Source organism: Peromyscus leucopus, chromosome 9 (genome assembly GCF_004664715.2).
Source record: "Peromyscus leucopus breed LL Stock chromosome 9, UCI_PerLeu_2.1, whole genome shotgun sequence".
Lineage (NCBI taxonomy): Eukaryota > Metazoa > Chordata > Mammalia > Rodentia > Cricetidae > Peromyscus > Peromyscus leucopus.
Window position 1 is genome coordinate 4,521,352 of NC_051070.1, and position 26,346 is coordinate 4,547,697.

At 42.3% G+C, this 26,346-nt stretch overlaps 1 protein-coding gene across 1 annotated transcript; it reads left to right on the forward strand.

The window, feature by feature from the left end:
- The first annotated feature begins 1,985 nt into the window (after positions 1 to 1,985).
- Oxgr1 (oxoglutarate receptor 1) lies at positions 1,986 to 25,749 on the forward strand. Its single transcript, XM_037208803.1, has 3 exons — positions 1,986 to 2,112; positions 21,646 to 21,739; positions 23,181 to 25,749. The coding sequence occupies exon 3, from the start codon at positions 23,255 to 23,257 to the stop codon at positions 24,269 to 24,271; it is 1,017 nt and encodes a 338-aa protein (XP_037064698.1). The 5' UTR covers positions 1,986 to 2,112; positions 21,646 to 21,739; positions 23,181 to 23,254; the 3' UTR covers positions 24,272 to 25,749.
- Positions 25,750 to 26,346: the final 597 nt, after the last annotated feature.

A 26,346-nucleotide genomic window follows, 5' to 3' on the forward strand; every position in this document is an offset into this window, starting at 1 on the left:
CCAGCAGCCAGGTGTGTCCTTCCACCTACATGCACAGTGCAGGCAGTCTGAGTCGTGCTCCCTGTGGCCTCTCGGGTAAATGTGCTCAGGTTCTCTTTAGACACCGCCTTAATGTTGACGAGACAGAAAAATGCACACAGATCAAGCTCCAGTTGGAAAGGCCGAAGACAGTCATGACGTCAATGAGTGTCAGAACAGGAAGCCCTGACATGGGTAGCATTGCCCAGAAGGATCTGGAACCTGTCACTCACGCCACTGTGTGCTGCTGATGAGTGAGTGGTGGTGTGCTTCAGACCCGGTTGTACATATCAGTCAGATTTGACTCTTAAAGAAGTATGCACAATTTGCCTGATTATTTGAGCTTCCAAATTAGCAGAGTGGACTTCCTTCATGTAATTTTCTAGTGTGCTTTCTCCTGTGACACCACTCAGATGCTTTGCCTCAGGTGCATAGGTATGAATTACCAGTCCACGACTCTTGTCTATTCAGTGTTTGTTTGCCTTTAAAATTTTCTTTCCTAAAGTTTAATTAATTTAAAGAAATATACTACATGGAAATATCATATAAGTTACAGTAGACAATTGATACAATTCTCTTTTAAAATGGGTATATACTATAGAAGTCTAGACTTTTAGTATGCTATATTTACACTTGTTATTGTACCTGGAAGTTTCTCTGGTCCTGCCCTGGCCCTGTGGTTGGGACAAATCCCTCCTACCCAAGTCCCTCAGCCACTTGGTCCCAAGTAAACACACAGAGGCTTATATTATTTACAAACTGTATGGCCTAATGGCTCAGGCTTCTTGCTAGCTCATTCTTACAACTTAACTCAGTCCATTTCTATTAATCTGTGCATTGCCACGTGGCTTCAGGGCTTACTGGTACTTTCACATCTTGCTTCTCCTGGCGGCTCGCAGCATCTGCCACACTCTCCTTTTCTTCTCCTCTCTCTCCAGTTCAACTGTACCGCCTCACCTTATTCTGCCTCACCATTGGCCAAACAGCTTTATCAACCAACAATATCAGAGCAACACATATTCACAGTGTACAGAAAGATATCCCACAGCACTAAAACCACAGGAAGTAACACTTTCTGAACATCACCCAGAAAAGTCCCCAAATCATGTGTCTGTTGGGAATTTGCTAGGACTTGATCTTTTGGTGGAGAGAATGCCATGGTAAGAATTGTTGGCAGTGTCATAGTTGATTAAATACCAGAAAGGGTAAATGAGAATGGGAACCATTAACAGGGCTACCTGACCACAGGAAGGGGAGACAGAGGCCAGGACAAGATAAAAAGCTGAGTGGAGTGTGTGGCACTCCAGTATAAAATAACTGATGTCACTTGCCCAACCAACTGGGTGGGCTTCCTTGGCACCGGGCTTTCCACTGTGTGCAATGTCCTGTTAGTCTCTGATGCCTCCCAGGGGTGTTTTGAAAATAAATAAGAAAGTGCATATAGTTTGTGGACTCTTGCACCCACAAGAAGACAGCACAGAGTACAATGCTGCTTCATATACCTACTGTTTCCAGAGTTGAAAGCAAAGAGGAAGTTTGCTGAGGCACTGAGGGTCATTTTGCACCCAAATGAAAGACTCCACTTTGAATATCCCCCAACTGAAATCCAAGTGAACATAAATGCCTAATCTTTCCAGAATCCTTAGAAACACATGGAGTTTGGCGGTGAGGGGCGGGGGAGAAACAGAACATGCAATTAAAGGAATGTTATACCACAGTGTTCTCTTAACGAGCATCAACAGCACCAATACCAAAACACTGGACCAGATCTGGGGCTGTAAGCAAGTGCTTTCTGCTGCCTCTAACCTGTCTGTGTTGGAAACTTTTATTGCTCTCTGGCCACACAAACTTAAGGGTCACCAGGGGCAATTTATGCCATTTGTGTTAACAGGCTAGGTTTTAAAATGAAAATAAGAAACTGAATATAAACCAGGACCCATTCTAGAAGACAGCCAGAGTAAACCGGAGTCACACTGCTCCAGGAAACAGTCTTAGGAGGCTGTGGAGACACAGGGCTGCCACCTCTCTTCAGAATTCACAAGAATTGATCAGAAGGAGAAGAGCAGCGACATGAAAAGCCGGAAGTCTGCCAAGGTACTGTTCAAATTACAAGGCAATTGATGAGTTCTACTGATGCTTTAGCTGGTCTTATCCCCAAAGATGCCCCTGGACTTCCTGTATTAACTACCCCACCTTCTATGGCTAGTGAATGCCAAATATTAGAATGGGAATAGGGAAGAGACACACAGGCTAGTGTGTCCCACAAATCCTCACTGGCCATAACAGGAGATTACCTAATTGAATGTTTCACCTCTCTCTCTCTCTCTCTCTCTCTCTCTCTCTCTCTCTCTCTCTCTCTCTCTCTCTCTCTCTCCCTCCCTCCCTCCCCTTGCATGTTTATGTGGGTAAATTCACATATGTGTGACTGTGCATGCATGCATCAGTGTGTAGAGGTCAGGAGTCAATTTCAGCTGTTACTCCTTAGGAGCTCCCTCTATTTTTTTTTGAGACAGTGTCTCTTGCTGGAACCTTGGGCTCCCTAATTGGGTTGGACTAACTGGGCCAAGAGCCACAGGGACCTGCCATTTGCTGCTTTCCAAGGTCTGGGATTACAAGCAATCACTGCTTGCCTGGCTTTTAAAATCTTGGGTTCTGGGGATCACACTGAAATCCTTGTTCTTGTGCGGCAATTACTTACTGAGTGTTTTCGCCACCCTCCCTCCGCATCTTAATTTGTTTAGAGATTCATGCAAGTCCTGGCTTTCTGGTCATTCAGCATCACATTCGTGGTTCATTGCTAGATCCTTAAAGGGCTTGTTTTGGTCCAGATTTATTTCTGAAGAACACAAATACTCAAATTGTAGTACACACACTCTAGCTGGTATCTACACCATCCTCCAGAAAGATATCTGACCTATGCTGACCTCTGTGGATGCCAAACATCCATCTGCTCCATATCTCTTAGAGAGTCACCTGAGTGCTCTAAAATGCATGGATGTTTGGTTAACCTGCTGTGATATTAAGCTCTAAGTAAGCACTTGGCTGAAGGCAAGAGAATGGTGATGGTCCAAGTCCAGGGGCAGTTGCACAAGTCAGGGCCCATTAAAGCGTTCTGAGACCCTGGCTGAACAGACCTGTCTTCAGCATCTCAACAGTAAATAAAAACTCACAACAAACCTCATAAGGACATTTGGAGAAAATGTCTCCTTTTCTGATATCAGGAGCTTTATGGGGTTTCAGCATTACTGTCCAGGTTGTCCGATACTGCCTCAGTGAGTCATTCAGAAGTGTGACTGCGCTGAGATAAAGATAGTCATCAGAGGAGTCTGAAATGGGGCACTCATGTCAAGATTGTGCTCATTTTAGCAGAAGTCACCCAAAGACATCACGTTCTGTCACATCCTATTCCAGAAGAGTCTTCTTACTAGGCCAGCTGACATTTTTTCTTTCCTTTTAAAAGGTTTATTTATTTTATTTTATGTGTATGAATGATTTGCCTGCAAATAGGTATGTGCACCACATGTGTAGCTGGTGTCCTCAGAGGCTAGAAGAGAGTGTTGGATTCCCAGCAACAGCATAGGGTGCTGGGACCTGAACCTGGGTCCTCTGAGGGGAGAGTAAGTGCTTCTAAACACTTAGCCATCCTCCAGTTCCAGGTCATCTGTTCTTAATTATGTGACTATGGTGTTCAAATACTCCCTATTGTCGTATCCAATCCTCTGCTCCAGGCCTGGCTGCTTGCTTCTATTTCATGTGTGAGACCAGTTTCTGCTTTGCAGGATCTATGCAATGGACCAAGACCTGAGTAAGAGTTCATGATAAAGCAGAATCCCTATGGGATATTCTACTAAATACACTGTGAGTTGACAGAACCAGCCCTGAATAGAATAGCCGAACTGTTGCTGTTTATACCATGTGTTTTGAGACCTCCTTAGAGATGTCATCTCCAGTAGGTGTCAGAGTACCCTATCTTCAGTGTTACATGAAAGCCATCACAAAGAACCACGCACTGTAAACAGCTAAAAGAGGCAGAGAACTTGCAGAGGGGAGCATGTTAGTGAAGCATAGCTCTTATGTTTGGGCAATTCCAGTGCCTTAGCCTGCAGCTAGAATACGGCTCTGCGGGGAACATGCTCAGACAGAGGTCAGGGAGGATCTTTTCAGAAGTAAATCTGATGGTCACTGTCTGGAGCATACTTTTAGTGACAAGAGGAAAGGTCATGATGTCAAGGGGAAGTTTGAGTGCTGGACTTGGTCTTGATGGGTTCCATAGGTTAGGTCTGTCCTTTTCTTTCCCAGTGTGAAATTATTCAAGCTCTTTGTGCCTTATTACCTGACATGGAAGATAAGAACAAGGGGAGACCAGATTTCACAGTGTAAAGTGTATTTGTCATTAATGATATATGTTATATTGATATGAAATAAAATTTGGTAAGGTACTAGATCTTTCTGGACAACTAAGTTGTGAGATTATTTTAGGTAGACGTGGAATCTTGGATACTTTGATTCTCCACAGCCTGGCATTGTTGTGCACACAGGGTGGCAGTACCTCCTATTACAATTACAATGGTCCGTACGCTGTGTTAAATATACATGGTTGTTAAACTTGTTCCATCCTTCTAGCAGAAAGGAAGTATTTTCCTTAAGAAAATAGTAACTTTTAGTACTGAATGACTTGTCTAAGGTCATTAGGAAAATACAGAGCCAAACTCAGCAGTATGGTAGTTATTATGTTCAACTCAGTGGCTGCCTTGCTCATGTTACTCAGTTATTCTTTAGTAGGATCCCCTTCAATATCCATGACCCACTTTATCTGATGAGACACTAGGCAAGTGAATATAAGGTGTCTGGGAAGTTTCTCCCTGGTGAGACCAGGAGATAGAACACAGATACAGTGCCTTTTCTACCATGTCACAGACTTGGCCCTGCCTACTGAATTCACCCTGCCTCAGGCATAGAGCCTCTGGTATTCTGCCACATGCAAAGTATAGTACACACACACACACACAGAGAGAGAGAGAGAGAGAGAGAGAGAGAGAGAGAGAGAGAGAGAGAGAGAAAGAGAGAGAGAGAGAGAGAGAGAGAGACTTGCCAGGGACAGCAGGTCCAAACTGGTCTATGCTTCTCCATGCAGTCACAAGTAGTTGGGGACAAGGGCAAACAGGGAAGGATGGTCACCAGGACTTCCACCTTGAACCTACTATCCTGTACTAGTGTGACAGCCTGTCTCAAGGGGTGAGATTTTTGTGGCCCCAAGCTGTCCAGGATGCTCAGGGAGGAAGATGTGGCTAGGGAAACTTGCACATATTACTCCTGGTTGTTTCTATTGATATGCAATGAGGACCTTCTATGGAATGACTCAGTAAGTGCTGAGTCTTTGGTGACTGTCCAGCTATGTCCGACGACCAACTATTTGTTAAGTCATGGTACCATCCTTGTTTTGAGGCATTTAGATTTTTAAATGTCCTGAATCACAGGCTGGGCTTGATGGTCCATACCTGCAACCTCAGAACTCCAGGGACTGAGAAATAAGGATCAATAATTCCTATCTGTCACTGATACATAGGGGTTCAAGGGCAGGCTGGGCCACGTGAGACCCTGTCTCTGTGTGTATATGCATAGTGCATTGGAAGGGCTATAAAACCCCCTTTGTCACAGACTCACCCCACTCCAGCTGTGGAACCTTTCAAAGATCTCAGTTGTTATGCTTTTATATTTTAGGCCATAGTCATCTATGTTAACTCTCTTTGAGTGGAGAGCCAACCATTACAGATAAAGTTCGCCTTTATGCACGAGTATGTTTGCCATATCCCTAAACAGTCATCAACCATGTGAGGCTTTGGCCACAGTGAAGAGGCCAATAGTGTGTCAGCTTTTCACTGTAAAATGAGAGGGTTGTTGAAGACGTTGTGCACAGGCTCTGAGAGAGACACTTGTACTGGAAGCCAGTGGTCATTCTGTAACATAAGTCAGGGTACCAGAGGTGACAGCAGCCATCCAGACAATCTCAAAGATAACCAATTTTGATGTCTTTTACGATCTGCAACTTTAGAAACGGTGATATAAATGCTTTACCTAATTGACATTTGTGAAAATGTGCTTAATTTTGATAGATCCACTCAGATTGAACCTGAGTCGGTCCAACATATGATTTCTTAACTCAAGCCCAGGGCTAATTTATTGGTTGTATAACTTGAGCCCACAGTACTACCATGAAAAGGTTTCTTCACTTGATTTAATGTTCTGCTACTGTTGTCTGGAAATTCTAGACGATGCCATCTTAGGTTTGTAAGTGAAATGTTGTGGGACAGTGGAACATGAGTGGAGAGAGCAGGTACATACAGTGTGCATATCTAGCCCTTTCTCTGAAGCCCTGTTCTCAAGTAGCATTCACTGCATCCAGTGAACCAAGAGTTCTGATGCCACAGTGCTTCAGAGTTCCAGGAGACCGAGTGCAATTCCTAGGTAAACACATGCGTTGAGAAAGTACACTTACAGTCTCTACAAGCTGTGCTCTCTGTGTAACCTAGCACTTCCTTTGAAGAGAGGAAGAAGCTAATGTCATCCGAAGAAATCTTGTGAGCCAGGATCCATACTCTACCCTGCCTTACTTGTGTGTTACCTCACAGGATGGGCCGTTAATTTACAATGGTAATGGTGGTGCAGAAGAAAAGGGAATAGCGGAACAATCCACAGCTCATGTTGCTTCCCGACAGTTTTAGCCAACGACAGTTTTAGTAGGGGATGCAAATATGGAAAAGAAAAAGTATCTGAGCTAATTTTGCATAGCTTTTTCATCATTTTGGTGAAAACTAAAGAAACCTTCATGCATAAGCCTTGGAATAAGACTGTTGAGATGGGAACAGGGTAGCCACATTGGTTAAATGCTTGCTTGACAAGCACAAGGACCTGAGTTAGATCCCCAGAATCTAGAAAAGACCAGGTGTGGTGCATGCTTGAATACCGGAGAGGTAGAGGCAGGAAGATCCCTGGAACTCTCTAGAATGGCAGTCTAGCCTAACTGGTGAGCTTTAGGCCAAGAGGAAACTCTCTGTCAAAAGAGGTGCAGTATCTGATCTGAGGACCAATATCTGAGGCCCAGCCTCCACATGCATGGATACATGTAGCCATACATTTTTTGTGCAATTGCTCACATAGGAATGCAACACACACACACACACACACACACACACACACACACACACACACTGGAAAAAACATGACTTGTATAATTTTGAGAACACTTTCCATAAATTAAGCAAATGCTCTCATATTTGCATTTGAAGACAGCACAGCACAATAGAAAACTGGATGGTAAATTGAATGTTAATAATTTAGAATGTTAATTTTTCTTTAATTTAGAATGACATAAAACAAACTAAAATGGGGGGACGCATAATGATAGGGACTGAGACAGATTGTGAAGAAAGGGGAGCTTTATATTGTAATTCTATGGAGACACTTTTGGTCTTTTTAATCTCAGAGCTCACATTTTCATTTTGCAGTCATTTAGCTGACCTTGCTCAAGGCCTAAGTAAGTGCACAAGTCCATGGTGGAAAAGAGACCATGTGAACTCCAGGTTTAAAGTCAGGAAAGAACTCTGTCCAGAGCTCAGCTCTTTTGAAGGGAAAGTGACTGAAAGCCCAGGGTGTCTAATATCACAAACCCAGGGCTCCCTGGAGTTGCTCTTTCATCATAATTGGTCTGGGAGGCTGGTTTTCAGGTTGACGCTCTTGCCACACTCCTTTCCACCTCCACACACTCTCACACCCACTGCAGTCCTCCCGAGTGAGAATCATGGTGATATAACCACCGAGACTACAGAAAACCAGGCTTGAAAGCCACTCTGAGGGAACACAGTGTCAGTGTAATCTTCAAATAAGTATATAACACAATAACAAATAGAGATCTGCTTCTTCAAAGAATAACACTTGGAGATCTGGCGACCCATCTGGCCTTAGTTAAAAATAAAGTAGGGTTGAAAGCCCAGGTACCGAAGCTGGAAGGACTTCTGAGACCACAAGTCCTCAGTCTGCTGTGTGGCATGGAAGAAAGGGTGAGGGAGGTCTGCAGTGGCCAGAAATAAACCACCTCAGAGTGTAGAGTAGCCAAATGGAGCATACACTGGGTCTTCCATTATCACTACACAGTCATGAGAATTTAACACAAGTCTGGATTCAGTTAAACTCATAATTTGGATCAAAGCACAATTTACGATTAAATTAATTAATGTCTAAAAATTTCCAATTTAATGAAATACCAATCAATACAATGAGGAAAGGAGGGTCAATAAATAGCTGAACGATTATAATTAACAATCATATGTCAGTATAAAAAGCAGAAAAGAGGTAGGCTCTGGAGAACTGTATGATAAGTCAGAGAAAGCTACAAATAGCTACTGTAATTAAATTACTTGTGTATTTTATTTTTTTCTACAAGAAAACACCCAGGCAAACTGCTTGGAGATTGAACACAATGTTATCTCTACTTCTGAGTTATATGACTTCCCAGTTCAGTCTCCTCATTTTCACATCTACTTGTCCACATCTAAATCCTGTCCATCATGGAGACGGACTTGTCCCCTTTATTGTTCATAAACTCCAGGCTAGCTGAAAACTATTTTGGGTTTCTTACTCAAATCAGATTTCAACTTTGATTTTTTTCAAAGGTTAATAGGTTGGTACAGTGGCCTGTTATGTCAACACAGCCCTGGGAAAAAATTAATCATGAAAGCTATACAAAAGGTCAAAGGGAAGAGACTGAAAATTCTACAACAAAAAGAAATCACAGAGCAGGTTCTGCATGTTTCTAAGGCGTTTTCATCCAAATGTGGAAGTGAGACAAAGAAAGGAGGTGATGAAGGTGATACTGGTGATGCTGTGGTCACTGAAAAAGAAAATGACTGGCTGTGGGGCCTGGGAGTGCAGTTCAACAGCCTGTGTTGACCCTGTGTTCTCCAAAGAGTCCAATTCAGTAGAAACCGAGGTGGAATCTCTGTCAACAATTCTTATTTTAATGTTAGGTGAAGTTCATGTGGTAGGCATTGGCTACTGTAGAAAATACGACAAACACTGATTATTCTACACTGGAGAATCAGAAGCTCTGAACTTCAAACAGAAAAGAAGTGTGTTTGATGGTCTGTTGCTATGGTGACAGGACAAATAGGGCTACAGAAGCTAGAATGTGGCTAGAATTGCTTTCTTTGATTCACCTTTGCCATCCTGGGCTGTGTTAGTGGTATCGTTTGGAGCTCAGAAAAGCCACAGATTGCTCTATGTGTATTTTGGCAAAGGAAAGAATATGGAGACAGATGAACAATGGTGAATGTCTGGGGTGTAGATGGGTGGAAAGAAGGGTTCTCAGAGGCAAAAGGAAGACTGAGATTCTAGTGTTTGTCAAGCTTTCTATATAGGAGACAGGTTTAGCATTCGCTCTTAAATCTGTTTCTTTTCCATTAAACTAGATTTAAGTAACCCAGATCATTCATGTCTAAAATGACTGTTATATTTTCAAACATCTAAAAAAAAAAACCATTAACAGAAAAAACTTAACAAGAACACCAGAAAATGACAAACTTAACAGATAACCAAAATACAACATATAATTTATATGACTTTAAGTGTGAGTAATGGAAGTCTATGAATAAAAGTGTAAGTATGGAAGAGTCGAGTTCAAGATAACAGCAGATCTTAGTTCCTTTCTTCATATCCTAGGACATTCTTGTTCCTCATTGGAAACGCTTATAAAATATTTGAGTTAAGAACATGCTCAATACACACTCTGGTGGACAGTGAGGTGCTAAACACATTTGAGATGGCCTTGTTACACTTCTCCATTCATTCACTTCCAGGGGCTCTTGAGGGCCTGTGTAAGTAGATCCATCGGCCTGGCCCAAGTCTCCCTGTTGCTAAGGAACAGGCCACCAGCCTCTTGGTGTAGTCAAAGACCACATTGATGATGTTACAGTTTCTGTGAATCAAGTCACCAGGCTGCAGTGAAACTGTTGCCAGAAATGGGATCCTATCAGTGTGGAGGGATCTGCCTCTTAGTGCCCTCTAGGTGTTATAGAAGAGTTCATGACAGTTTGGTTCTTACTGCCAGGATGAGGTGAGAGAGAATTAGTCTCTCTTCAAGCTTTCATTGTATTTTTCACAACTTGCCTATCCCTATTCGTCTCCTAAATGGACTTTTTTGAAATATTTCAGGAAAACATTTCCTTAATTTTAAGAGTCCATGTTTTTGCATAAACCAATGTTGTACCCAAATATGTCTAACTATCTGTCTGTCTGTCTGCCTATCCATCTGTCTGTCTGTCCATCTATCTATCTATCATCTATCTATCTATCTATCTATCTATCTATCTATCTATCTATCTATCTAATTATCTAGCTAGCTATCTGAGACAAAGTCTCTCTACATAGCTCTGGCTGTCTTGGAATACACTATGTAGACCAGGCTGACCTCAAACTGACAGAGATCCACCTGCCTCTGCCTGCTGAGTGCTGGGATCAAAGGTGTACACCTCCACACCTGGCTCTGAAATTTCTTCCTTAAAAATCACTGTCATTTGTCTAAAGCTTCCTCAAGGTCCATCTCCAATGCATGTTGAGTTCTACTTGAACATGTGACATTTTGGTAACTTTTCTCATGAAAACTTTTGATCTGCCCATCTATTTTTGGTCCATTTCAAAGTAATTATCTTTAAAAAGCACTGGCAACTTCCCAAAAGGCACACATCAGTCCATTCATTGACCTCAGACTCCGAGTTCCTTCTTTCTCTTCCTCTTGATTTCTCAAGCTGGATTGTTTCACATTACAGCTGAACATCCTCTCCTCAGTTTAATGTGGACACTTGTGTCTTCTGGTTGTCACATGAGTGCCTGATTTTCCAACTCCTGTCTTTGCTCAAAATTACAGTTGCCCTCAGAGTCTGTGAATCTCCCTCCATTTGTCCTCTGCCCTCTACTGACAGGCTAGGGTTTCACCCTCAGGTGAGCCCTTTTCTCAGGAAGTTTCATAATGTTAGAGTACAGCAATAAACAGAGAGAATGTTGATAAGCAAATCCCTAGACTTTATTCTGTGGGTCTGCAGACTGCCATAAGAATTGACTTTTATTTCAAACACCACGGTGTTCTCTGAGAACTACAATCCACAATTACTCCCCAAGAGACAAAGTTCTACCTATTTAATTTCACTTTCTATTTCCAAACCTTTATCAGTTTTTGCAAGCTCCCTTTCTCTATCTCATTCAGTCTTTGCTGATGATTTAGTCTAGTAGTTCTTAACCCTCTATACACCTACCTGGAAGGCTTATAGAAATCCCAGTACATCACCCACTTCCCATACCAATTAATTCAAGTCTTCCTTGGAGGTAATTAATATTTAATCATGGTATAATTATACACAGTAAGTACACAGATATTAAGCACCTGGTTCAATGAGTACTGACAACTGTATTTTTTTTCTGAGTAATTCATACCATAATCAAGCCACAGGAGATTTATATAAACCTAGAAAGTTTTCTTTTGTCCCTTCTGGTCAACTTCTGTCCTTTCTTGAAGCAACCAGTGTGCTCATTTTTAACTTCCAAGAGCACCCCGCCCCTCCCCCCACATCATGATAGAGTTGAGATGGAATCACACTATATGAGCTCCTTTGCTTCTTACTTCTTGTGCTCAACACAATGCTTTTAACATTTTTCAATGTTTGGCTTCAGTAGTCTTTAAAATGTGTAAATCTGCAATGTGTAGCCCATTTGATCATTTTTTTTTTCAACTTGGCCTGTCAATTGTGATAGTTGGTTGACTGATAACAAATATTTAGACTATGCCCACCTTCAAAGGTTTTGACAAATGGATTTCTGCAGGGATCTAAGCTTTTGATATTTTCCAAAATTTCTCAGCTAATTCTAATATTGATATTTGTGAGAACACAGCATCCCTGGAATGGAAATGGCCCTTCCCCTGTTCTTGTAGAACTTCCCTCATCTTCCTCTCCTGTCTCAAAGGACAACCCCTCCCCAGTTTCTGTTTGCTCCTGACCTGGTGACAGTCCTGCATTATGAATGTGATCTTCGTGCCATGGAGCTTCACTTATTTGAGGTAGTCCTAGAACATTCGTGTTTCACTGTGACTGTGAGAGTTAGAGAGGGATGTCGTGGAGCCCGTAAAGATGTGAGTCAGGATTAGGACACAAGCTCCTGATTCCGGGCGCCACACTACTCTGCTCACTGTTTCCACCCTTCATCTGTTAACTAGCCCTCTCCACCACCTCCATTAGCCTGCTTGATTGCACTTTCTATAGAATATCACTGCTTAGGCTTCTTCTCCTCGAGGAAAGGATAGACTAACTTTTTCCTTTTAAACATGTCAGCCATAAAGCAATATCTTCACTTATTTCATCTCTCCCAACAAGCTGTAGCTTCCCATTTTACCCTTCATTCAACTGAGAACTTGTCTTCGGCTTATACCACGTGACTGAATGGTTTCAAGGCCATTAATGGTTTCTTAATCATCTAAACCAAATGCGTCAATTTAATTTTTCTTCTTTCCTTTCTTCCTCCTTTCCTCCTCTCCTTCCTTTGCTTTTCTCCTTCTTCTCCTCCCCTTCCTCTCTCCCCCACTCCTTCTCATACTTGAATTGAACCAAGAGCCCAGTACTTCCCAGGCAAGTTCTCCTACTACTGACCTGGATCTCCAGTATCCAGCTTAACTTTTATTCTGTAAAATTTATTTTATATTTATTTTGAGTTTTTTTTGAGGCAAGGCTTCTCTATGTAATAGACCTGGCTGTCCCAGAACTCACTTTGTAGACCAGGTTGGCCTTGACCTCACAGAGATCTGCCTGCCTCTGCCTCCTCAGTGCAGGAATTAAAGGTATGTGCCACCGCACCCAGCTAAATTTCTTTTATTTAACAAGGTAATCTTTTAAAAATGTAATTAAGACATACTAAGTGGTTTCCAATTTCTTTCTGTATATTCTTTTTCAGATGCTCACTTATTGGGCATAGGTCAGAGGAAGCAGTTTGGTGTCAATCAACAGCTAATATCTGAAGAGTTTTGTGTTAAAGACAAAGAAAGATTAAGAGTCTAAGTTCTACTTATTCCTAATAAAAAAAGATGATTGTTATTGCATGCTGTTGTAAAAATTTTCTCTCTAGGCAATGTCTACCCGCGATCTCAATAAAAAAATATAAAGTTTGATTTCAACCAAAGTTCCCCTTGGGGAACCAATGAGTTTATTGGATTTACTTACAGAGCATGGGTGACCACAAAACAGACACACTGGAATTTTGTACCCAGCTCTTAGGATGGCTTCCCCACAGCTGGACAGATGGATCTCCCACATGCTTTGGACCTCTCCAGCCTAAGTAGCCTATCTTCTCCCAGAGACCTGGAAGCCAATGTGCAATTATAGCAAAATCACATACGAATGACCAAGAGGAGTGGCTGGATACTCAGGCCAGAGTCCAGTGACCCCCTGCCTCTACTTCTATGAGGAACATCAACAGCCCGGCAAACCCAGCTGTAATGGTGGTTTGTAAGCATGAACAGCCTACCCCATGGAGATGGAGGGTGATGCTGTACAACTCCTGACATGTCAATCTGAGGTGCTTTGTAACACACAAGCAAGGAACTATGAATGACATTCTCAGTCTTGCTGAATGGGCAAGACTCAAGTTCATAAGGTTATTTTTGTTTTTAAAATTGTTAAACAGTTTAAAACTAAATGAATGTTGTATTTTATCGCACAGAAACCAAGTAAATTAAATATTTGGAAGAGGAAAAAGGGTTTCTGGGAAAACATACTCCTTAAAGTTTAAAGAGATAATATGCTTCAAGTCTAAAAGACAGGATGGAAAGGAAGAACTATCCAAACAGTACTGGTGTTGGAAAAAGCCAAGGGCTCAATTCCCTGACGAGCTCTCCATTTTCTTGCTTCTCTCTATATACCTACACATGTCTGCCACATTTTTTTTCTATGCTAGGGGCAAAAGAGAAAAGTCCTAAGGAATTTTCAGCCCTTAAAAAGCAAGGCTACAACAAAGCTGATGTAAACACGACCCAAGGGAGACAGACTCTGGTCCAAGCATCTGAACTGGCACTTGCTTCGGGCTTGGGGGCGGTGACGGGTTCCAGAATCTTCCTTCAAGATTATGGACGCCTACTGAGACCAGGCAGTGTGTGGCAAAAGTATTCCTGCGTAGAGGTCCTCAGAGACCACTGCTACACTTCAGTCTTCTACATCCTTTTTTTAATGCCCCCTTTCCTTTTCTCTTCTCTCCCTGCTTCAGGGATGTATAATCTAATAGAGTTCTCTCTCAGTGTTTTCTAAGTTGTTTGTAGAAACACTTTTTCTATAGTTAAGAACTATCTACAAAGATGCATCAGATCAGAAACATTTAAATATCAGCAAATGGAGCTGACAGAGAACCAAAGGAAGTGACCCACGATGCATAGCAACAGCGCACCTACTTTCCTAAGAAACAAATCATTAGTCTCCTCCTGCTAGATTCTGACGTCTAAGATACATGGAGTCTGGAATGTCCTCGGAGAGTGTGGTGGATTGGATGAGATGGGCCGCATAAGTCCCAGGCACGGTTCTGTTGGAAGAACTGTGTTCCAGTGGGTAGACGTGAAGACTCCAATCCCCTAGCCACGTCTAGTGTCTCCTGACGTGGGCCCTGGACTCTCAGCTGCCATTGCCTTCCTCCTGCTTTCTTTGCTGCCTTCACAGGCTCTCCGGGAACGTAAGCCCCAGACCAACTCTTCCTCCTCTAAGTGCATTGGTCGTAGTGTTTTATCTCAGGAAATGAAAAGTAACTAATACAGAGAATGACTTGCCCAACCATTGACTTCTAATGTCTCTATCCTCATCAAAGAAATACCACAGAAATCTGGAAGGCGTCACAAAGGTGAATTTATTCCCTGGTATGCTGTACTGTAGATTTAAAAAAAAACTTAATTTTTTAATTAGTACATTTTCACTTAGCATCCACCAAAAAGATATCAATAAATGCCAATCTTTTTCTTTAGATCATGAAAATCATCTCCTGAGAGTATTTCTTCTTAATCAAACACAGCAAAGGTTACAAAAACATAAAGCAAGACCATAAATGGTCAGGCACAGCTGGAACACTGGAAATGTGTTTGAAGGTCACATAAAAGTTGGGTAGCAACAACCAAAGGACAGAGAAGCAGAAGGGTCCGCGTGATGAACATGAAGGGTTTATGGGAGGGCGGACTCCAGCTCGTCTTTAAAATTGGTCTCTTGCCCTGATTTAGAGCACACTCTCTTCTTTAAAATGAAGCCCCAGTGGTGCAAGATTCCTGCACTTACCCTCCCAGCCACCTTCACATTACAAAACTGAATAAAGGCTAAGACTATTTCTCATGGATTAGTCTCTGTTCTTCCCATACCAAGCCCAGATTGATAATTAATGACCCTTGAGAGGAGGTTACTTAACTTTGCCTTTTCTGCAGAGTTTGGGGAACAGAGGACACTGTGGTGCCCTTGCTGTCTAATTAGAGAGGTTGGAGCCTATTGATCATCATGGAGATAAGCCTGTGACCTACTTCAAAGGAGCAATTGCAGCACATGACAGGTGACACCTGTGCCTGTAAGTGCAGGAATCCTGCACCACTGGGGGTTCATTTTAAGAAGAGAGTGCGCTCTAAATCAGGGCAAGAGACCAATTTTAAACAGGAACTGGAGTCTACCCTCCCATAAATCCTTCACGTTGATCCACAGATCTTAAGCTTTGTACCTAGTCTAAAAGAGTAACAGGATTTTGTAAAGGCTGTTTTTTTTTTGTTTGTTTGTTTTTTTTTTAAGATATAGAAATCTTATTTTTCTCTTTCAATTTGTATTGATTAATTCTTTTTCCCTGAAAAGCAATATGATAGTTTGGAAATTTTGAGTTATGGTAAAAAGATTTTTTAAAAATCCTTGACAGTTCTTGACAAGTAGTTTACAGTGGTTGTCTTGTTGATGAAACCAGTTTAGAATTTTGGAGTGCAGTGCATCATTGTTTGATAAAGCAATCAAACGGCCCAGATGCAGCCAGAATAGCTGTATAACAAGAATGGGGCATGGTGCATTGCTTTTACAGGAGCTTGCGTGTTGGACTGCTCTAATTTTCAATATCCTTTGTTCAGTGAGCTTCAAAAACATCTTTAATTATGATAAAATGCATATAACATAAAATTTAATCTCAACCCTTGGCCTTATTGTGGTCATTACTCCCACACAGCCCCAGGGGCCTTTCATCTTGTGAAACTGAAATTCAGTTCCACTAATTCATTGATGACCCTCTATCCCTCCCCCTCGCAGTCACAGGAAACCACCTCTTAACAGTCTACCTCTGTGTGTGAACTCTAGGGGATTTGAGACAGCAGAACTAGGCAATATCTGCTGTTTCAAAACTAGTTGACTTTCATCCATGTTGTAATGTGCCAGTTCTTTGGGTTTTAAGACCAAAACACATACTGTCATATGTATATGCCATGTACTGCTTACTCATCACGTGTGGGTAGGCACTTCAGCCTCCGGGCTGTTGTCAATATTGCTGCTGGGAACAGAGGTGTATAAATATCTCTCCAAATCCCCACTCTTATGTTTGAAGGGTGTATACCCAGAAACAGTACAGGTCATCACTCTGCTTTGAACTGGGGTCTTACACACAAGGGGCAGCAGAGCCCCGTTCTTTCTTCCAAAGTAACCATTTTAAAGGCAGCTAGAGCATCCACAATTCTGGCAGGGGGCGGGAAGCGTGTAAGGGGGAACCAAAAACCTAAGACTGTCAGAGATTTATCTCCGAGAAGCTTGGAGAAGTTCAGCACTACCTATCACACCCGCTACTTTGTACAAGGGAATGTGGAAATTCTGGGATTCAGGGGAAATGGTCATCTTTAATTCCCATTGATCACTAGACTTCAGGGTACACTCCAAACTCAGTGCTGTATGGTTCTGGACTTGGTGTCAGGTCTGACCAATACCACTGTCCATGTCCCCACTCCTAAGAAGCCTTTTCGCTCTTAAGTGTCCTGCTGCCCTCTCTTGTTCCACTGTAAATTTAGCTAACTAGCATGAGAAGATCTCCTACTCTCCAAATTGTGTACACAAGTACATTTTTTTTTCCTGAGGAAAATGTGCACATATTTAATTTGAGTCTCTCAATGATCAAATCAGGTTTGGGTTCCATCAACTTGACAAGTTTTAACAGCCTCTAGAGTTGGAAGTTTTGATTTGAAAGTGGGCACTGAAGGAAAAGTGTAGAAACATCTGAGGGTTAACAAGAGAGATTCCTTCTGTGCTCAGGGAGAACAATAGCTCCTCCATGTCACACGTTTCTCTGGGGGGGATTAAAATTGTTCTTTTCACCAGTTTGCCAATGTGTAGACGAGAAAACCAAGATGCATTTGTGTGTGTGTGTGTGTGTGTGTGTGTGTGTGTGTGTGTGTGTGTGATTGACGGTCCTGCGTATTCTTTTTGGTAACCAACAGTGACCTAAGCAACAGAGTTTCCAAGGCCTGTTGGAAGAAGCAGACAGTTGACTTTTTCAGATTTTCACCTGCCTGGTCCACAGGCAGATCTCCATAAAGGAGAGTCAGCTGTGAACCTGACATCAGAGCAGCACTAGAAGTGCTCAGGGTGAGGGAATGAAAGGGGAGCTGAAAGAGACGGGGTGGAGGAGCTAGCTCATACCCCAGGAAAACCATGTCAGAGGTAATGTCACGACAGGCACACAGATACTGTGTAGGGACAGCTGTAACACTGCTCCTCAGTGGGCACCACACTGCCTTCATTAACTACAGACTGGAATCCCCATCTATGGGGTCAAGGGCGGGGCATGAAGACAGTGGTCCCCTAAAATATATTCCTAAATATGTGTCTTCCTAAAACATATGCTTCAACCAGCCTCAAAGAATGAAGTTTTTCCTGATCTCAGACGGGGTGGGGGGGAGATACTAAAAATATGATTTTTCTTCTTAAAATTGTGCCATGCATTTGTGCTTTCTTTCACTCGCTCACACTCATCCATACTTGACGTAACTTGCAGGGCTGACACTCACAGCATCACTATTTCCTGGTAATAAAGAGCCCGTTAGTTCCAGGTGATCAGCAGCCTACTCAAGTTTGGGAGTCACCATTTTGGCACAGGACGGGCCCTATAAGTGAGATATTGTTGTGCTATTTTCCTACATCCTATGAGTTTAACCAACAGGGTGTAGATGACCAGATGACACATTGTAGCAGTGGAATGTCCAGGACCCTAGGCGTAGGTGGGGGGGGGAAAGAAACTGCAATTCCTTAGCCTGCTCACTGCCTGGACTGGCTTCTGTGTGCTGTTGTAAATGTAACACATGTTTTGTAAACTCAGGTCATAAGTTTGGTGAGGTTTTATGGAAGAGTTTCAATTTTGCAGCCAACCCCCATTCTCTTACAATTAATCAGACTCCATCAAATGCCAAGTTGAGCTGTTGTTTTGCAAAACATGAAGGTGGTTGTGTCTACCTACAACTTGCCTTTTCCTGATGTGACTGCTGTTTAAAATGTCTTCATAACATCACCTGAAGGTTATTTGGCAGAGATAGAAGTTGTAATTTTGTTCCTTACTTTAAGTTATTAAAGAACCAAGATCTGTTTTTTAAGTAGTAGTCACCGCCTCCCTCATTCTTCAGCATTTAAATATTTTGCTGATATAACTGATTACTCTTTAATATATTCAAAAGAATATTTATTGAATCCCCCTGGGTGTCATCCTCTCAGGCAGAAATGAAGTGGCTTGTGTTCTGCGGCGTTCAAAGAATTAACAGACTAAGTAATTGTACTGGAATTCTCCCTCTAGTCCCTTCCCTCTCCTCTCCCCTCTCTCTTTCCTCCTTCCTTCTCCCCCTCTTCTCTTCTTCTTCCTCCTCTCTTTCTCATCCTCCCTCTCCCCCTTCCTTTTGAGCCAAATTCAATTGAGGATGAAGTATCCTGGAAGATTATTTGGGGTGTTACAAAAACAATCTTTGTATATTTGCTCCAGAAATAACCCGAGCAGGTTGGTGGTCTCTTGACATCTCAGGAACTCCTGTAGGGAATGAGGCTCATTTTCTCTGGTTTAGGTAACTTCCTGCTCATTGTGCACAGACCCATACAGGGTGTTTGACCAGGGGGAATCTCCCACAGTACCTTTCTGCAAGGCCAACATCCTTGCTTCTCTGTAGGATTTGATTCCAGAATGGAGGTGCCGGCTCTATGTGTACCTCTTCATTTAGGTTGAGTTTCCTTTCTCAGGAGAAGCCTTCCTTTTCCACCAGCAGTGCAAGGCCTCAGGGATGCCAGCCTCTGCCCTGCATCCTGGCCCCAACCAGAAGCTTGTCTCCTGTCCCTGGACTATTGTCTATTCAACAGAACACAGAGTGGAAGTAATGAACCTGAAAATGCTTTTTGTTCTCTCTTGGGCTAAATGAGGTCTGTAAGGGTGTAATGGAGACAATATAACAAGGGAGGGTTCTGCTAATCCCTGTTTCTGTTAAGTGGGCCAGTCTCAATACGTCTGTACAATACTATGAAGAAATGGTTGATGACGTCGACTCAATGTAAGATAACAGTGACACCATCAGCAAACACTAAGCTAGCAAACACTGAGTTATCACTTTGCCCAGAGCCAGGTGCCCTGCTAAAACTCAGCCTAGGGAAACAGGTAGCCCAGTTATTTATATTCAGCTCTGTGTCACACAGTTTCAATGTTTGAATTCCCAAGTTCTTCTGGGGTATCACCTGTCTCATCTTTGTTATGAGGACCTCCCTCTTGCCTACTGACTGTGAAAGAAAGTCGAGGCCTGTAACCAGTCTGTCTCAGTGTAGATCCCGGTTTACCATCAGTTAGCTGTGACCTTGGCACATCACTGCCTTCTCTATGTGTCATTTTCCTCATCTGTAAAATGAGGACCATCACAGACCATCAAAGTACTGGTTACTGGTGCTGTCAGCACTGCAACTGTAATTATTTTTCTCATCTGCCATTTTTTAAAAAGGATTTATTTTATTTTATTATTTGAAATTGTGTGTTCATGTGCATGTGCATGAATGTGCAAGCGCATGTGTGAGCATGTGTGAGCACACAGGTATGTGCATATTAGTAGCACTGCCTATTGAGGACAGAGTGGTTGGATTCCTCTGGAACTAGAGTTACAGGTGGTTATGAGCTGCCCACCTGGGTTCTGGGAATCCAACTCAGGTCCTCTACAAAAGTGTATATATATATATATATATATATATATATATATATACAGAAAGGAACTTGGGGAGGAGCAGGGTTGTTTGGCTTATATATCCTTAATCACAGTCCATTGAGAGTAGCCAAGGTAGGAACTCAAACTGGGCAGGAACCTGCAGGCAAGAGCTTATGCAGAGGCCAGAGAAGAGTGCTGCTTACTGACTTGCTCTCCATGGCTCGCTCAGCCTTTTTTCTTATATATCCCAGGACCAACAGCCCAGGTGTCACCACCCACAATGAGCTGGGCCCTCTCTTATAGTTCACTAATTTAAAAAATGTCCTATAGGTTTGTCTATAACCCAACCTTTGGAGGAATTTTCTCAGTTGAGGCTCCCTCCTCTCAGATGATTCTAGTATGTGTCTAGTTGACATAACAACCAGCTAGCACACAGTCATTTTGAGCTACAAGGATCCTGTATCTCATGAAGTCTGTTGTATCTCAGTATCTTTGCCCATGTCATCTCATTTCCATTATTCCTTCATCCTCAGTGTGATGATTTGAATGATAATGACTCCTATAGACTCATGTTTGAAAATTAGTCCCTACTTGGTTGAACTGTTTGAGAAGAACTGGGAGATGTGGGCCTGTTGGAGGAGGTGTGCCACTGGGTGAGAGATTCAAAAGCCTCAAAACAAGTCATTCCCAGCTAGCACAAAAGTTCCTCAACCCCTCACCCCTTCTTCCAACTTGTAGATCAAAAAGTGAGCTCTTAGATTTCTTGCCATAGTTCTTTTACTCTGACATCATGGACTCTAACCTTTTGAAACCATAAGCCCCAAATTAAACACACTTAGGATTTGCCTTGGTCATGGTGATTTGTCCCAGAAATAGAAACCCCAACTAAGACATTCATTTGGAAAAAACCCTCCTTCTTGCTAGGTTCAGGTAAAATATCCCCACACCAGTAACCTTTCTGTAGTGGTCTCCTCCTTCTGTGTCTTTGTGATCTCAGTAGCCTTGAACTATGATCTACCAAATGATTTACTGGTTAACCATTTAATCTTATTGAGTGTTTATTATATTACTGGATATACACCAACTGTTTTTCTTGTTACACACACACACACACACACACACACACACACACACACACACACACTCTCTGTTACCTGGAGTAAAGTTATATTTTCTGTGTCCATGTCCTGCTTCAGACTTTGTGGTTAATACATTTGTGTGTATTCATCTTTTGGATCTGGAAAATTGCTTAATTAGTACACAGTAGGTGTCCTACAAATATTCAAGTGGATATATTTTACATTCAAAATATGTACATTCAAATAATAAGCTCATAATAACTTATTCCTCTTTTAATAATCATAAGGCTGCACTAAATTTGCTGTTCAACTTTTTTTTAGGAGAGACAGAAGCAAGAAGAATGGAGTTAAGCCAGGCGGTGTTGGCTCACGCCTTTAATCCCAGCACTCGGGAGGCAGAGGCAGGCAGATCTCTGTGAGTTTGAGGCTAGCCTGGTCTACAGAGTGAGTTCCAGGAAGGGTGCAAAGCTACACAGAGAAACCCTGTCTCTAAAAACAAAAAAAAAAAAAAAAGAAAAAAGAAAAGAAAAATGGAGTTAACATGGTGTCCTACCCAGACCTAAGGAGCTGAGGAAACTTACTTAGGGCTTACAGTTGTGAAGAGACTGAGGTGGGCATCATCCATGTGAGTCTGGAGTCCAAGCTTTTAACTACTGCACCGCACTGCTGTTCCCACCCCTGAACACACAGAAACACTTCTCTAAAGAAATTAAAATAGGGGCTGGAGAGATGACTCAGTGGTTAAGGGCATTCATTGGCTGCTCTTCCAGAGGACTCGGGTTCAATTCCCAGCACCCACAAGACAGCTCTCAACTGTCTGAAACCTCAGTTCCAGGAGATCTAACACCTTCCTATTAATGCACATAAAATAAAGTTAAATAAATTATTTAAAAAATAAAGCTAAAAAAAAAGAAATTAAAATAGATTGTGAGAGCTAAAATTTGACCTTGAATCTACCTCCTCTCACAGTGTCAATTCATGACAACTTTGTTTTTGTAATTCTGCATTTGTATATTTGTGTGTACATGCAGGATATATGTGTATCTGTGTGCATTCATTCACCTGTGTGCCTGTGTATGTGGAAACTAGAGGTTAATCTTGGGTGTCATGCTTCAGACACCATCAACCTTGTCTTTTTTAGACAGGGTCTCTTCTTGGCTTAGAGCTGCAGAGCAGGCTGGGCTGACTGGCCAGCAAGCCCCAGAGATCTTCCTCTATGCTTTCCAAAGCTGAGGTTATAAGCGTGTGACACATTGCCTGGGCTCTTTACACAGGCTCTGGGGATTGAACTCAGGTCCTTGTGCCTTTAAGGAAAGCACTTTACCAACGGAACTGTCTCTCCAGCCCCAAATCTACAAATGAAAAAATTTGCAGTGCTGTTTTTTAGATATTCATACTCTCAGTTTTCTGAAGTAAATTAAGGCAATTCTGGCAAACATCAACAAAATAACAATTGATAATATAGAAAGAGAATGGCTTCCAAATCAGACAAGCATGATTTGGAACCAGCTAAGTCATTGGATGTGCAGCTAGGCTTAGGTTGCACAGCTTTTCCTGGTTTTATGGCCTCTGTAAACCAAAGGTGACCACCCCCCCCCATGATCTGCTAAACAGCAGCAGGACAAATTATTCACATGGCTTTTTGTCTCAATCCTTTATTTTAATTCTCATGAGAATTTGGCTTTCATATTGTTATTTGGGTGCTTTTATAGTCACTTCCCTGAAATTCAGTCTCTTCTCCACAAGCTCTCTTTAGATATTAAAGAGAAAGAAAGAAGTGACAGATTTAGGATATTAGAGCTGTCCTCACCAGGTGGCCATTGTTCTCAATAATGTTCTTTGTTCTCCTTGATCAGCTAGTTTATTTTCGTTGGACTCCCGTGGCCAGACTGTACTCTTCCATTTTCTTGGAAGATGAAAGAAAGGAACCATGAGTGAGCCACTGGACAGTCCAGTCAACGATTCTGACTTCCTGGATTATGTGGCTGCTTTGGGAAACTGCACTGATGAGCAGCAAATCTTATTCAAGATGCAGTACCTTCCTGCCATCTACAGCATCATCTTTCTTGTGGGCTTTCCAGGGAACACAGTGGCCATTTCCATCTACATTTTCAAGATGCGACCCTGGAAGAGCAGTACCATCATCATGCTGAACTTGGCCTTGACAGACCTGCTGTACCTGACCAGCCTTCCTTTCCTCATCCATTATTATGCAAGTGGTGAAAACTGGATCTTTGGAGATTTCATGTGCAAGTTCATCCGATTTGGCTTCCATTTTAACCTCTACAGCAGCATCCTCTTCCTCACCTGCTTTAGCATCTTCCGTTATGTTGTGATCATTCACCCGATGAGCTGTTTTTCTATTCAGAAAACTCGATGGGCAGTGGTAGCTTGTGCTGGGGTGTGGGTCATTTCTTTGGTAGCTGTCATGCCAATGACTTTTCTGATCACATCAACGACCAGGACCAATAGGTCTGCTTGTCTTGACCTCACAAGTTCTGATGACCTTACTACTATCAAATGGTACAATCTCATTTTGACGGCCACCACTTTCTGCTTGCCCTTGGTGATAGTGACACTTTGCTACACAACAATTATCAGCACCCTGACTCATGGGCCTCAGACCCACAGCTGCTTTAAGCAGAAGGCTCGAAGGCTGACCATTCTGCTACTCCTAGTGTTCTATATATGTTTTTTACCCTTTCACATCTTGAGGGTCATTCGTATCGAATCTCGCCTGCTTTCAATCAGCTGCTCCATTGAGAGTCACATTCATGAAGCTTACATTGTTTCTAGACCCTTAGCTGCCCTCAACACCTTTGGAAACCTGCTGTTATATGTAGTGGTCAGCAATAACTTTCAGCAGGCATTCTGCTCCATAGTGAGTTGCAAAGCCAGTGGGGATCTTGAACAAGCAAAGAAAGATAGTTGCTCAAACATCCCTTGAGTCGTGTCATTTAGTCAAGGGCAGGGAGATATCTCAGTGGGTAAAGTTCTTGACATGCAAATGTGAGGCCCTGAAATAGAATTTTCAGCATCTACTTAAGTTGGGTGTGGTAGTGAGCACCTGTAGTCCCAGGACTCCTATGGTGAGACGGAAATGGAGACAGGAGAATTTCTAGAGGCTCAAGGGCCAGCTAGCCAACTGTACACTGTGACTAACCTCAAAGAAACCTTGTTTCCAACAAGATAGAAGGGGAGGACCAATGTGTGAGGTTGTCCTTTGAGCTCCACATGCACACTGTGTCATGTATTCACCTCTCTCCCTACCACACAAGTAGGAACATATCATTCACACACACACACACACACACACACACACACACACACACACACATCAAATATTGATCAATCAATCAATCAGTGCCTCCTGATAATTTATATATAACTTCCAAGAAGTTCCCCCCCAGTAGAACTCTAAGTAACTACAGTATATTTAGGTTGTTATGGGCTGGACTCTTAGGAGATCTTTGTGATATGTTTATTTAGATCTTTGTTTGGGTAGAGGATGAGATACATGAGTGTCAATAAAGTATTGATGTATGACACCAAGCAAACTAGAAGGAAACAAAAGCCAAGGGTATCCTTTCATACCTAGCTTCCTGTCTTTCAGCCTTTGGGGCCTGTGTTCAATGAAATCCTAAATAATCCAAAAGCACCACTGTGCCTTTCTCAATATTTTTACATCTCAGATATTTACAACTTCCTTTCAATTTTCTTTGACATTAGTGCTCTGAGTTTTCCTCTCAGTACTGGCTAGTTCTTTAGATGGAAGAACTAACTGAAAGAGAGCTGGGGGGATGTCTCAGTCAGTGAAGTGCCTGCTGTGCAAGTCTGAAGGCTTGAGTTTGGTCCCCAGAACCTGCACATGGAAGTGAGGTGCAGTGGCATGCACTTGGATTCCCAGCTCGGGGCGGCAGGAACAGGCAGGTCCTGGGGCTGCTGCCCAGCCAGCCTAGCTGACTTGGGTCCCAGCACAATGAGAGATTCTGACTCAAAAATGGAGGTGTCTAGCTCCTGATGAACCACACCGAGATTTTCCTCTGGACTATGTCTTCTCTGTATCTTAACAACTGTTGAATTTATAAATCACACTAAGTTTTATTGGCAATTGTCAACATGTCCTTGGGAAAGAGGAGACATATTGATGAAATATAAATGCTTTCAGATATCCTATATTCAGTAGGTATGTCAAATCTAACGCTGCTTTGGTTTCCAGGGAGAGTTCTCCAGGAAAGACTCTCTTTGGATATCTTTATCCTTTATACTAACAATGAAGATAATGTCTGTAGAAACAGTTAAAGTTATTCTTGGATTATGTGTGTGCTTAATTATCAGTAAATATAAATATTTGAGAAAATAACTGGGCTAGATATTTTAAAACCTAATGAATGTGTTGATACAATAATAAACTTTAGAAAAAACGTTCTCTGAACTGGTCATTTTATCCCCATGAAAATGCAACTTATTCATTATTATATTGACAACAAAGTTATTTTCTCCATGGTTAGAGAGCTAAAAGAACTTTAAAAATCAGATGTAGAATACAGCCAGAACACAGGGCTTCTACATAGGAAAGGAGCCATCAGATTCCAATGACCTTCGAGGTTTTCTAGGTCATCATGTCTGACCTAGACCAAAGAGATATTTATGCAGCTCCTCTGCTGGGCGAGTAGGTTAGGATAGGGGAGGAAAGAAGGTCTGGGGCCCTAGCCATGAACTTCTCTGGATGGCAGCAGCCTGTTAACTCTCGCCTTTGAACCGTTCTCTCATAGGCTTTTCTACGACTCTCGGAACAAGCTACTTCAATAGAAACCCCGACTTACCCCTCCATGGCTATACAGCTCGGAGTAGTGACCGCCAGTCCACTTGGACCTCACAGCTTTCTCCTCTCTTCTCTCCAGTGCCAGCCTGGCTGCTGGACCATCTCTAACACGTAGCTATGAGAAAGTTGTTATTTTTCCCTTAAAAAAATTTCAGTTAACTTACGAGCCCCATCAGGATGATTTTCAGGGTAAGAGG

Excerpts from the sequence above, each read along its gene's own strand:
- Oxgr1 (XM_037208803.1), top strand. The coding sequence starts at position 23,255 with ATGAGTGAGCCACTGGACAGTCCAGTCAACGATTCTGACTTCCTGGAT.